Raw genomic sequence first — 13,838 nt, 5'->3', positions numbered from 1 at the left:
TCACTCACATGAAGATCAACCAATTAATGACGCAAGTGTGACAAAAGGAAATTGCACAAATGACACAAGACACAATATATGATAAGCAGATTACCTGACTGCATTACAGCAAGGCCAAAGCCAAGTACCTGAGCTTGGAATTCCATATCAGATGCACCAACCATAACAATATCCTTACAAACTGTGAGATATACCTATACAAAGAAAACGAAACCTTAAGTTTATACTGGAATTTACAAATACCAAGAAATAAGAAAATTCACACCTTAAGATCTGTTAGGCAGCAAGCTTAAATTAAGGTACCTAAGTTTTTCTTAAGATATCTGAGTGAAAGGATCAAGATCTAAAATTCCAAAGTCTAAAAAATGCAAGAGAACAACATGTTCCCAGTACAAGAAACACTTAATGTGCTGAAATCTTTCTGCACATTCACAGGTGCATTTGCATGCATTTGCAATGAAGATTGGAAGAAGAAAGGATACTTGACAGGCATTTTGAATGTCAGACTGTAGCTAAAGCTTAAGATGCATACTGTAGGAAGTTAATATATGGTCAAACATATATTGTTTCTTGTTCTGAAATTTGATGGAGCTGCAGTTCAGATGCCAGCATTTTTATCCTTGAAGGCCACCCTTGTTAATAGTAAACAGGTACTGCAAGGATACAGAACAGACTTTTCTTTATGAATTTTGTCAAGAATGACCAGTTATTCCCATTAATTGGATTATTTAAAATAAATAGAAGGTACGGATTAAACAGAAGATGAGGCAAGATGTTTGACAAATGTTGTTTTGCTGCTGTATGCAAGTTTCAGTTAACATTCCAACCTTATGCATTACAGCACTGTCTCCACCTTGTGGTCGTATCGACAACAAACAACCAAAAGTGCCAGGAGAATCTAAAGCAAGGTGTTGATATTGATAGCTCATTCTTTTGAAAGGACCAAAGGGAATATTAGCTTCTAAGATACAACACACTTTTAAATTTGAAATGAAGGGGAGAAATCATCTGCCTAAGTGCTTAATAAAATATTTTCAGCAACTTACACCAATTCTGAAACCTAGATAGGATTGAATCCCTACAGTGTGGAATCAAGCCATTCATCCCATCGAGTCCACACCAACCCTCCAAAGAGCATCCCATCCACATCTACCCTATCCTTGTAACCCTACATTTCTCATGGCTAATTAGCTTGCACATCCCTGGATATTATGGGCAATTTAGCATAGCAAATCCACTAACCTGCACATCTTTCGTTTGTGGGAGGATACTTGAGCATCCAGAGGAGACACACGCAAACACAGGAGAATATGCAAATACCACCCAGACAGTCACCAGAAGCTGGAATCCAATCTGGTCCCTGGCGCTATGAAGCAGCAGTGCTAACCACTGAGCCACCCCTTCATTAATACATCGGAACGGGGTTAGGCCATTCAGCGACTCGAGCCTGTTCTGCCATTCAGTTAGCTCATAGCTATCTTGTCCTAAATCCTTTGACCCTTCGTACCTCTGATTAATAATTTTAAATCTGAGATTGATAGGACTTTAACAATCAATCTAGCATTCACTGTTGTTTATAGAACATAGAAAAATACAGCGCATTACAGGCCCTTCGGCCCTCGATGTTGTGCCGACCGAAGCCTACCTAACCTACACTAGCCCAATAACCTCCATATGCTTATCCAATGCCCGCTTGAATGACCATAAAGAGGGAGAGTCCACCACTGATACTGGCAGGGCATTCCGTAAACTCACAACCTGCTGAGTAAAGAATCTACCCCTAACATCTGTCCTATACCAACCTCCCCTTAATTTAAAGCTGTGTCCCCTAGTAACAGCTGACTCCATACGCGGAAAAAGGTTCTCACTGTCAACCCTATCTTAACCCCTAATCATCTTGTACACCTCTATCAAATCGCCCCTAAACCTTCTTTTCTCCAATGAGAACAGCCCCAAGTGCCTCAGCCTCTCCTCATACGATCTTCCTACCATGCCAGGCAACATCCTGGTAAACCTCCTCTGCACCCGTTCCAGTGCCTCCACATCCTTCCTATAGTATGGCGACCAAAACTGTACACAATACTCCAGATAAGGCCGCACCAGAGTCTTATACAACTGCAACATGACCTCAGGACTCCAAAACTCAATTCCTCTACCAATAAAGCCCAGTACACCATATGCCTTCTTCACAGCACTATTTACCTGGGTGGCAACTTTCAGAGATCTGTGTACATGGACACCAAGATCCCTCTGCTCATCCACCCTACCAAGTAGCCTACCATTAGCCCAGTAATCCATCTTCTTGTTACTCCTACCAAAGTGAATGACTTCACACTTAGCTACACTGAACTCCATTTGCCACCTTTCTGCCCAGCTCTGCAACTTATCTATATCCCGCTGTAACCTGCCACATCCTTCTTCGTTGTCCACCACTCCACCGACTTTCGTATCATCCGCAAACTTGCTCACCCAGCCTTCATGCCCCTCCTCCAGGTCATTTATAAAAATGACAAACAGCAATGGTCCCAAAACAGATCCTTGTGGAACACCGCTAATAACTGCACTCCAAGATGAACCTTTACCATCAACTACTACCCGCTGTCTCCTTCCAGCCAGCCAATTCCTAATCCAAACCTCTAATGCACCCTCAATGCCATACCTCTGTAATTTTTGCAGTAGCCTACCATGGGGTACCTTATCGAACGCCTTGCTAAACTCCATATACACCACATCTACTGCTTTACCCTCGTCCACTTCCTTAGTCACCTTCTCAAAGAACTCAATAAGGTTTGTGAGGCACGACCTGCCCTTCACAAAACCAGGCTGACTATCCTTGATCACATTATTCCTATCCAGATGTTCATAAATCCTATCCCTTACAATTCTCTCTAAGACTTTGCCCACAACAGAAGGGAGACTCTAGTTACTAGGCCTATAGTTACTAGGGCTGTCCCTGCTCCCTTTCTTGAACAAGGGAACCACATTCGCTATCCTCCAGTCCTCTGGCACTATTCCTGTAGACAACAACGACATAAAAATCAAGGCCAATGGCTCCGCTATCTCCTCCCTAGCTTCCCAGAGGATCCTAGGATAAATGCCATCAGGCCCAGGGGACTTATCTATTTTCACCCTTTCCAGTATTCCCCAGACCTCTTCCCTACATACCTCAAAGCCATCCATTCTAATCACTTGTGACTCAATATTCACATCAGCAACAACGTCCTGTTCCTGAGTGAATACTGACAAAAAGTATTGATTTAGTGTCTCTCCAATCTCCTCTGCCTCCAAGCACAACTTCCCACTACTATCCTTGACTGGACCAATACCTACCCTAGTCATCCTTTTATTCCTGACATACCTATAGAAAGCCTTAGGGTTTTCCCTAATCCTACCAACCAAGGACTTTTCATGTCCCCTTCTCGCTGCTCTTAGCTCTCTCTTCAGATCCTTCCTGGCTACCTTATAACTCTCAATCGCCCCAACTGAACCTTCACGCCTCATCTTTACATAGGCCGCCCTCTTCCCTTTCACAAGGGATTCCAATTCCTTATTAAACCACGGCTCCCTCACAAGACCCTTTCCTCCCTGCCTGACTGGTACATACTTATCAAGGACACCCAATAGCTGCTCCTTGAACAAGCTCCACATATCATTTGTGTCCTTCCCTTGAAGCCTATTTTTCCAATCCACACATCCTAAGTCATGCCTCACCGCATCATAATTTCCCTGCCCCCAGCTATAACTCCTGCCCTGCAGTGCACACTTATCCTTCTCCATCACTACAGTAAAAGTCACCGAGTTGTGGTCACTGTCCCCGAAGTGCTCACCTACCCCCAAGTCTAACACCTGGCCTGGTTCATTACCTAGAACCAAATCCAGTATGGCCTCACCTCTTGTTGGCCTGTCTACATATTGTGTCAGGAAACCCTCCTGCACACATTGGGCAAACACCGACCCATCTAACGAACTTGAGCTGTAGCTTTCCCAATCAATATCTGGGAAGTTAAAGTCCCCCATAACAACCACCCTATTTGTGGAAGTGTTCCAAATATCTACCTCCCTTTTTGTCTTAAAGTGCTCCCTAAAGTCTCTCCCGAACAGTCTGGTCGTAATTCTCAGGCTGTGTCCGCCTCTGGTGGCCCTGTTATTGGAAAGATTTTATTAAGCTGGAGAAAGTTCAGAAGAGATTTACCAGGATGTTGCCAGAAATGGAAGGTTTGAGTTATACGGAGTGGCTGGATAGGCTGGGACTTTTTTCAATGGAGCGTAGGAGCTTGAGAGGTGACCTTATAAAAGTTTAAGATATTGAGGGGTAAAAATAGAGTTGATAGCAGTTGTCTTTTCCCCTGAATGGGGTATTTCAAGACTGGGGGATACATTGTTAAGATGAGAGGAGCAAGATTTTAAAAAGACAAGAGCCAAATTTTTTGTTACACACTGGGTGGTTTGCAAATCAAAGTCCTGAGGAAATGATGGACATGGGTACAATTACAATGTATAAAAGACATTTAAATGGATACATGAATCGGAAAGGTTTGCAGGGATATGGGCCAGGAGCAGATGGATGGGACTAGTTTAGTTTGGGATTATGTTCAGCATGGACTGGTTGGACCTAAGGGTCTGTTTCAATGCTGTCTGACTCTATGACTATGGCTATAATACCCAGAGTTCTACAATACCCAACCAGTGGAAATAGTTTATTTTTATCTACCCAGTCTTTTCCTGTTAACATTGTGAAGATTCGATCAGATGATCCCTTAAACATTTAAATTCCAGAGAAAATAGCCCTAATTTCTGTAACCTCTCCTCATAACCTAAGCCCTCAAATCCAGTAATCATTCTTGTAAACCTACAACATACTCTCTCCAAGGCCAAATATCCTGCTTAAGGTACAGAGAAGAGTTCTATTCACAATATTTTGGGGAGGTGTCTGTCCAGGGTCCAGTATAACTGCAACGTAACTTCTGCATCTTTATTCCCCTGTCAGTACAGAAAAAAAAACTAAGACTGAAGGTAAAAAAATGCTCAATGTTACCAGACCAAATCCAAAAGTTTTGAAAAAAATTCCCAGCATTGCATTTTTTAGTAATTATGTGAAATGAGAACATCAGTCCCTTTCAAAAGGGTCACATTTCCAACTGTTCAGAATAGCAGCACAAAAATATAGTCCTAGCACATAAACCATCAACACCTCTTTAGTTCATTCCCCAAAACCACCACTACCAAGATACTTTTTAAGTTACCATCTTTTTCTCTCGTCCGAAGGGATTCTTAACGAAAACGGGATAGAACACAAACTACCATTCCAAGCTTCCCAAAATAATGCATCACAAAAAAATAGATGTTACCACATTTATAATTACAACTGGTGAACATTAACATTTGAACACACTTAATCCCATTACTTACATCAACTATTTGTCTTGCAATCTCACTCTGATGCTCTGAAACCTCCATCTCCTTTCCTGGAAGGTGCAGAAATTGCAACACAACTGCATCTATCCAGCCTGCATTGCGTTCGAGATCCAAAAGATAAGTTCTACCATCTGCACAGAACTGAAAATAACAAGCAGAAAACAAAGCAATGCTTAATAGTAAGTAGTTTATTATAAGGGTGTTAACAGAAAAATGTTTAAAAACAGACAAGATATTCATTTTAATTAGCTGCTGAAATTACAACTCAAAATACTTTTCTTGAAAATGCAAAAGAATATTGGATAAACACAAACATATGGGATGTAACTTTCACAGAAACAGATGATTTTTTTTGGAAACTGATTGTACGTGCCAAAAGATAAATCAAAACAAAAGTGCTGTGTGTCTGTTAGGTTTGGATCAGGAGGAAAAGTGCTAAAAGATAATACTGGGACGCTGACAGCATCCAAATAGGCATTGAGTGAATGCTAAGACAGCAAGTGAGCAGACCAAAGATACAGCCTGGTTCAATCTGTGAGCTAGGTGCTTATACCTTTATGCAAAGTCTTCTTGGAGCAGCAATGTAATGATAGTTGCCAGTGTGCCCCAAAATACAACATGACAGTACAGATGTGTACTGAAAATGGATTAGAGATGTGCCATTATAGTGCAGAGGCTAATATGCTGGTCGTCAGCATCCACTGATACGGTGTGCATGCATCCAATGCCCTAAAGTCTACTTCTCAGACAACAGTGGCACACTCTCAAGATGAATGAACTTCCTGAGGAAGTGTGCATGTGGGTACAATTACAACATTTAAAAGACATTTGGATAAGTACACGAATAGGAAAGATTTGAACCGATATGGGCCAGGAGCAGACGGGTGGGACCAGTTTAAGTTTGGAATTTTGGTTAGCATGGACTGGTTGGACCAAAGGGTCTGTTTCCATGCTGTATAACCATATGAAGTCCCAAAGAAGCAAATGGTGAGCAGGAGCTGCTTGGTATTCGCTCTGACCTTCACATTAGGAATCTGTGCCTCCTAGTTTCCAACTGGTAAGTGGTAGAATTAGAACCTGCATATTAATCAGGTAAGATTAGGAAGAAATCAGCAATAATCACAATTAATAGATCTCTCATCATTAACTAGCAAGAATCTTGTCTTGCATGTCTAGTACTGTTTGAAATTGAAAATTGTTCCCATTATCAAGGAAGGCCTCACTGACTGCTTCACGCTATTGCCCATGTTGTTCAGGGCCCGGAAAGACTTTTTTCTGTTTTTGTTATTGTCGCTCAATCCATTGATTCAATGTAAAACCAAAATGATGACTGACTACCCATCTGTGAAAACCAGGTTAACAAATATTCTATTTAGATTTCTGCAAACTAACAAAAAGAAATGAAGCTCTTAATTGCATTTCTAGAACTAAGTAATTAAAACAACTTTTAATACCTACGTAAAACTAATATCTTACAGAATTAATTCAAGATGGCAAGTATAGCTAAAGAAAAAGATAAGATTAACTTCTACATGAGCTTAGCTTAATCTCCAACAGTAAGAACAAACTATTTGTTGCAGAGGTCAAAACAACCAGAGATCAATCCTTTTGGTTTTGGCAGTGTGTATTTTGTGGAAGCTGATAGGACACAAAAATCACTTCACATATAAAAGTGCAAGTATTGCTATAAGTGAAATAAACATCAGCTGGAAATCTTATACTAATTTTTCCTTTGCAAGTTTAGATCTTTGATATTACAACTTCTCCTTTCTCTTGGAACAACCTGTACTGTGAACTGCATGAACATTATTTCTACAGCTAAAGGCTGCCACTTGTGTGTGCTACATAGCTAAGAAACAAAGAGTAAAAGATGGATGTGAGCAAGTTACAGCCAGTGAAGTCTGATTCTGAAATAACTGACCAAGAGTTGCTGTCAAGCACCCACTGATGGGCAAATTGAAAAGAAAGAACTGTCACTGACTGACAGTGCCTCTCATGAAGCTGCTTTGTGGGTTTCCGACTGATCAGGTTGAAAGCCATCGACAGATTGGCTGGAAATTCACAAAGCAGCTCAATACAAGAGACCATCAATCAGCAACAGATGGGTCTTTTAAAAAAACTCCTGAAGTTGAGAATGAAGTCCAAATGGCATGATTCCAAAATCTCAATTACGGAACATGATATTTGATGGAAATGTCTTATCTTTGGTCTGGAAGCCAAGAACAGATTTCATTTTGAGAAGAGAGATATGCAGAGTTCCGTAGTGGCCTGCCTTGCATTTCTGAGGAGCCATACTAGCCTTAATCATAGGACCACCAGATTTATAGAAATTCAAAATTTGATGACAAAGTGTTTTCCTCTGAATGCTATACGCTGAAAGTGAACATTTAAAAGTAAAATAAAAATAAAAATGCAACTTTCAGTGATTCACCAAAAGAGTTTATGAAAATCTTTACTAAAAACCTGATCAATTCCTAGCACATTTGCCATCAAAATAGAGAATGATGCCTGCAAATAAAAAGATTATTTCAGTATATATGTGACTTCTGAGGAATTCAGTAGTGGTGTCACACACTGAACATCTTTCAGAATTTGATACAAATGATTTACTTCTAAATTAATAAAAGCAAAATATTGCAGATGCTGGAAATCTGAAACAAACAATTGCTGGAGAAGCTCAGGAGGACTGGCAGCATCTGTGGAGAGAGAAACAGAGTTTTGTATATAATCCCGTATGAGGTTCTCAGAGCCGTATTGTTCTGAAGAAGTCACACCTGACTCAACTCAACTCAGTTTTGTTCTCTGCAGGTGCTGCACACCTGCTGGGCTTCTCCAGCATTCAATGTCTGTTACTTCAAACTTAATTTTAATTTAAATATTACCACTTATGTACCTTGTTCTGAAAATGAATAGTCAGTCGACAATATAAGCTGAAAGCCTTCAGAGCTGTATTCACGTCTATATCATGAAGCATCAGTTCAGAAGTGTTCAAGAAGGAAGTTAAGAGTTCCTAGAACACAAATCAACTCAGATTACACTGAAGAATTAAACAACTAAGCAATTTCTACTTAAAAGATACAACTGAGAACGTAAATAAATTTATTATAATCACATTGTTTTAATAAATAATTTGTAAATTGAACTTATACATATTAGTATTAAGAAACAAATCTGATAGTTATACAGCATTGTCATTACTCAGATCAGTTCCAGTGAAAAATCTGCTGTGCTTTATTCTGGATGACATGCATGTCAGCAACTAAAGAAATCTGCATTTAGATGTGATAGCACCTTTGTAGAGTTCATCCAATTTATGGCACCATTCTCATTAATATTCTGCCTATCTTTCCTTGAATTTTAATTCTGCCAATGTCTGCCTCTCCACAGCACTAAAGCAGTCATAATGAAAGACATAAATGACAACTCCTGTGACAATGATCCATTGTCTCTCTTTATCTTCCCTGCCGTCACTAGCCTCTTACATGCATTACATTCATTGTTCTATGCAGTGACATTTTCTCATTAGATTCCCCTATCTGATCATAGCAAGAGCATCTGTATCTTCTCCTCCTATTCCAGCATCATTACTTCCAAAGTTCTGAAATGAAGTACCTGTGATGTCCATACTCTACTCAACTGCAACCCTGTGACATCATCTGCAGACACAGGATCAGATTTCACATAAACATTAACAAAATGGATTTATCAATCAATGGCCTATCCACAACTAACATTGTAGTCAGTTTGCTTGTCCAATGTCTAGTTGTCGATGAGCCCAAAACTCCTACAGTTGAGCATTAAGATTCTAGAAATCATTGCCTTAAGTCATGACCACACGTTCTGCTCTGTGCTACAGATTTCACACCTCATTCAGACTGTTGGGCTGGAGTGCATTAGGACTGTTCGCAATCTTGTCATTTATTCAATTCCAAACTGAGCTTCTAATCTTATGTTCAATTCATCATTAAAAAAAAATCCATCTGCATAATATCCCTGTTGTAGCTGTGCTCCTACCTCAGCCCATCTGTTACTCAAACCTCATCAATTTTTTAAAAAATCTACACACATTTAGACATTCTCCTACATGCCCAATCATCTTTGCTCTAAGCTCCATCCAAAATTCTGGATTAGAGTGGTGTCAGAAAAGCACAGCAGTTCAGGCAGCATCCGAGGAGCAGGAAAGATCTCTCCACCCTTCAGGCACTCTGCCTGTATTCCTGATGAAGGGCTTTTTCCCGAAACGTCGATTTTCCTGTTCCTCGGATGCTGCCTGAACTGCTGTGCTTTTCCGGCACCACTCTAATCCAGAATCTGGTTACCAGCATCTGCAGTCATTGTTTTTACCTAAGCTCCATCCAAAACTCTACTACTCTTATTCTATTCTAGACTGACCTGCACAACTCTCATGTTAATATTTGCTCATCCCTCTGGCTCAGTCCTCAATGTCTCAAAGAAGAAGGTACTGTTGGGATGCTGTGGGTTTGCTGCTGTGGCTGTGTACTGCCTGCAGGATTTCCCTGGGGCAGGCTACTTTGATGTGACCTTCAGAAGCGTGAAGCAGTGCGAACAGCTCCTGAAGGTCTTCAAGGAGAAGGAAGGGGAGCTGCTGTTTTCCATCTTGTCAGCGACCCCATTGTGTGTGCTTCCTGCACAGAGGAATTGGGTTGTTACAATCCTGGGCGGCACAGTGGCACAGTGGTTAGCACTGCTGCCTCACAGCGCCAGAGACCGGGGTTCAATTCCCGCCTCAGGCGACTGACTGTGTGGAGTTTGCACGTTCTCCCTGTGTCTGCGTGGGTTTCCTCCGGGTGCTCCGGTTTCCTCCCACAGTCCAAAGATGTGCAGGTCAGGGGAATTGGCTATGCTAAATTGCCCGTAGTGTTAGGTAAGGGGTAGATGTAGGGGTATAGGTGGGTTGTGCTTCGGCGGGGCGGTGTGGACTTGTTGGGCCGAAGGGCCTGTTTCCACACTGTAAGTAATCTAAAAGTAAAATTCTCACCATCTTATGGCTCATTACTTCCATAAAGAACAGCACCACATCCACAATGGTTCTGACCATCCATGATGCTTTTAACATTCAGGTGTTTTGACACAGTCCTTCCTTTGAACCCTTTAAAAGCATCCAATTGACAGAAATACTTTTGGCCATCCAACCTAATTTCACATAGATCTGTCTCTAAGCCACCTTAAAAGGCCTTCCATTAAACAATTTCTCCTCATCACAAATTAAGGTAATTTCTTCCAGCCCTAATCTTTTCCTTTACGCCGATTTTTATCAGTTACATCTGCGATGAGCCTTAAGAGATTTCATGTGAAAAATATACTGAATAAATGCAAGTGTTACTATTCTTTTGCTTAACAAAGTTAAGTTTTAACGTTGTAGTGTCGTCAGGAATTTAAGGTTTTAGGGAATACTTGCATGGTCAGAATCATTGTAGCTCGGATTGTGGTTGAATTTGTTGGTTGATTTACTTGCACACATTTTGTCCCCCACCAAGGTGACATCTTCAGTGCTGTGTAGCCTCTCGGTGAAGCGCTGTCCGGTTGTGTAATTTAGTGGTCTGTGGATGGGATCTATTTCAACGTGTTTATGGAACCAGTGGATGAAAACCACGCCTCCAGGAATTTCCGAGCTCGACTTTGTTTAGCCTCTCCCAGTATCATAACATTGTCCCAGTTGAATTGGTGATCCTCGTTGTCAGTGTGTATTGACAGGAGAGAGGACTGGTCGTGTCTTTTCGTTTTGTTGTGAGCTGATGCTCATGTGTACTAGTGGCGAGTTTCCCACCCGTTTGTCAGATGTAAATGTTTCTCGCATTTACTGCATGGTATTTTATACATCACATTTGTCCTGCATGTTGTGGGTATGTGGTCTTTTGTCCTGGATAGAAGCTGACTAAGTGTGGCTGTGGGTTTGTGTGCTGTCATCATTCCTGAGAGGACGTAGAAGTCTCATTGCTAATTCTGAGAAGTTTCTAACATAGGGTAGGGTGGTCAGTGTGTTGGGGGGGGGGGGCACAGTGTCTTCTTCGTGTTGTTTGCATGCCACGTATCGGCAGATGAAGCTGATAGGATACCCATTATTGGCAAAGACTTTGTATGGGCGTTCCTTTTCTTTTTTGTGACGTTCTGGAATGTTGCAAAGTGCAATGGCTCATTTAAACAGCATCTTGGCACAACTGTTTGTGGAAGCTGGGGTGGTTACTGTTGTAACGGAGAATCTGATCTGTAATGTGTAGCTTTTCTGTACATTCTGGTAAGGATGTCACCATTATTTGTTTGCTCGTTCATTCATTCGTTCAACCAGTACATAAAAGAGCAGGAGTTGGTTATTGTTGTCTCTTCTGGTGAACTTGATCGCAGTGAATATGCTGTTAATAAAGTGGCGTGTACTTTCCAATTTGGACCATTTATTGATAACAAACGTATTGTCCACGTATCTGATCCATTGTTTCAGCTGGATCTGGGGCAGGGCTGTGCTTCCTGGTCTTTCCATTACCGCTTCAGCAATGAGTCCAGTGATAGGTGAACTCATGTGTGTCCCATTATTTATTTATATACCTGGTCATTAAAGACAAAGTGTGGGGTCAGGCATAGGTCCAGTAGTTTCAGAATATTATCTTTGCAGATAATTTTGTGTCAGTCTGCATTGTCAGTTTGTTTAGAAGTGCAGCCAGTGTTTCATTTGCTAGTGTTATATTGTGGAGGTGCCGGTGTTGGATTGGGGTGGACAAAGTTAAAAATAACACAACACCAGGTTATAGTCCAAATATATATTGTGTGATTTTTAACTTAGTGTTTTATTGATAGAAGTGAACAGTGCTGTAATGTCAAATGAGACCATCATTTCATCTTCGTCGATTTTTGCATCTGTAATGTTGAGGAATTCCAGTGCTGAATGGATTGAGTGTGTAGAGCCAACGATACAAAAGCATCTAAACTGCTTGCAGATACTGACACCTACCAACAGAGGGAGCCAGACCACACACCAGAATTAACAATCCAGATGACCTACACTTTAAAAGAAACTAGAAATAAAAATGGACATCCAGAAAATAAAGGCCGAAATTCAACAGCTCCCCGTTTTTACAGAGTTCCCAAAGTGCACAAACCAGACATTTCCCCCATAGACCTAAACTCTCCCTACCAGGTACATTGTCAAAGAATGTGGTGCTGGACAAGCACAAGCAGTCAGGCAGCATCCAAGGAGCAGGAGAATAGACTTTTCCTGATGAATCCTGATGAAAGGATTTCGAGTATAAGCCTTTCACCAGGATACCAGATGAAGGGTTTACACACGAAACATCAATTCTCCTGCTCCTCGGTTGCTGCCTGACCTGTGCTTGCCCAGCATCACACTCTTCGAATATGATCTCTAACATCTGCAGTTCTCACTTTCCCCACACTGACATACAGACTAGCCAAGGAGCTACACTGCAGATTGAAATATCTCATTGCAGACTCAACACACTTAATCCATTCAGCACAGGAATACCTCAACAACATCACAGATACAAAAATCGAAGATGAAATGATGGTTTCATTTGACATTAACAGCACTGTTCACCTCCATCAATATATCTGACAAACATTGGCTGCACTTCTAAACAAATGGACAATGCAGACTGGCAATGAAACTATCAGCAAAGATAATATTCTGAAACTACTGGACCTATGCCTGAGCACACACATTGTCTTTAATAACCAGGTATATAAATAAATAATGGGACAAGCACGGGTTCACCCATCACGGACTCATTGCTGAAGCAGTACTGGAAAGACCAGAAAGCTCAGCCCTCCCACAGATCCAGCCCAAACAATGGATCAGATCCATGGATGATACTTTTGTTATCATTAAAACGGTCCAAGTTGGAAAGTACACACCACATTCACTGGCATCAAGTTCACCAGAGAAGAGAACAATAACTAACTCCTGTTCTTTGATATACTGGCTGAATGAACGAATGAAGAAATGAATGAACAAATGAACGAACAGTGAATTCCTTTCCAAAGTGTACAGAAAAGCTACACATTACAGATCAGATCCTCAGTTACAACAGTAACCACCCCAGTTTCCACCGTGTTGTGTCAAGACCCTGTTTCAATGAGCCATTACACACTGCAACGCCCCAAAACCCCGCAAAAAACAAGAGGAACACCCATACAAAGTCTTTGCCAATAATGGGTATCCTATCAGCTTCAACTGCAGATGCTGGCATATAAACAACACCAAGACAACACTGTACCCAACACACTGACTACCCTATCCTACATTAGAAACATTTCAGAATTAACAATGAGACTTCTACATCCTCTGGGAATAATGACAGCATACAAGCCCACAGCCACACTTCACTAGCTTCTATCCAAGACAAAAGATCCCATACTCACAATGTGCAGGACAAATGTGATGTATAAAATAC

General features: G+C 41.2%; 1 protein-coding gene across 2 annotated transcripts in view; it reads right to left on the bottom strand.

Moving 5' to 3' along the window:
- Positions 1–13,838, bottom strand: part of ncapg2 (non-SMC condensin II complex, subunit G2) — a 99,974-nt gene that overhangs the window by 16,869 nt on the left and 69,267 nt on the right. For both annotated transcript variants that reach the window (XM_072576201.1, XM_072576202.1), the window contains exons 20-22: positions 8,309–8,425; positions 5,410–5,556; positions 95–194 (exon numbers count right to left, since the gene is read on the bottom strand). In XM_072576201.1, the coding sequence (XP_072432302.1) occupies positions 95–194; positions 5,410–5,556; positions 8,309–8,425 (364 nt within the window). The remainder of the gene's footprint in view (positions 1–94; positions 195–5,409; positions 5,557–8,308; positions 8,426–13,838) is intronic.

Source organism: Chiloscyllium punctatum, chromosome 8, assembly GCF_047496795.1.
Source record: "Chiloscyllium punctatum isolate Juve2018m chromosome 8, sChiPun1.3, whole genome shotgun sequence".
NCBI classification, from domain to species: Eukaryota; Metazoa; Chordata; class Chondrichthyes; order Orectolobiformes; family Hemiscylliidae; genus Chiloscyllium; species Chiloscyllium punctatum.
This window is presented reverse-complemented; position numbering and strand designations above follow the sequence as displayed.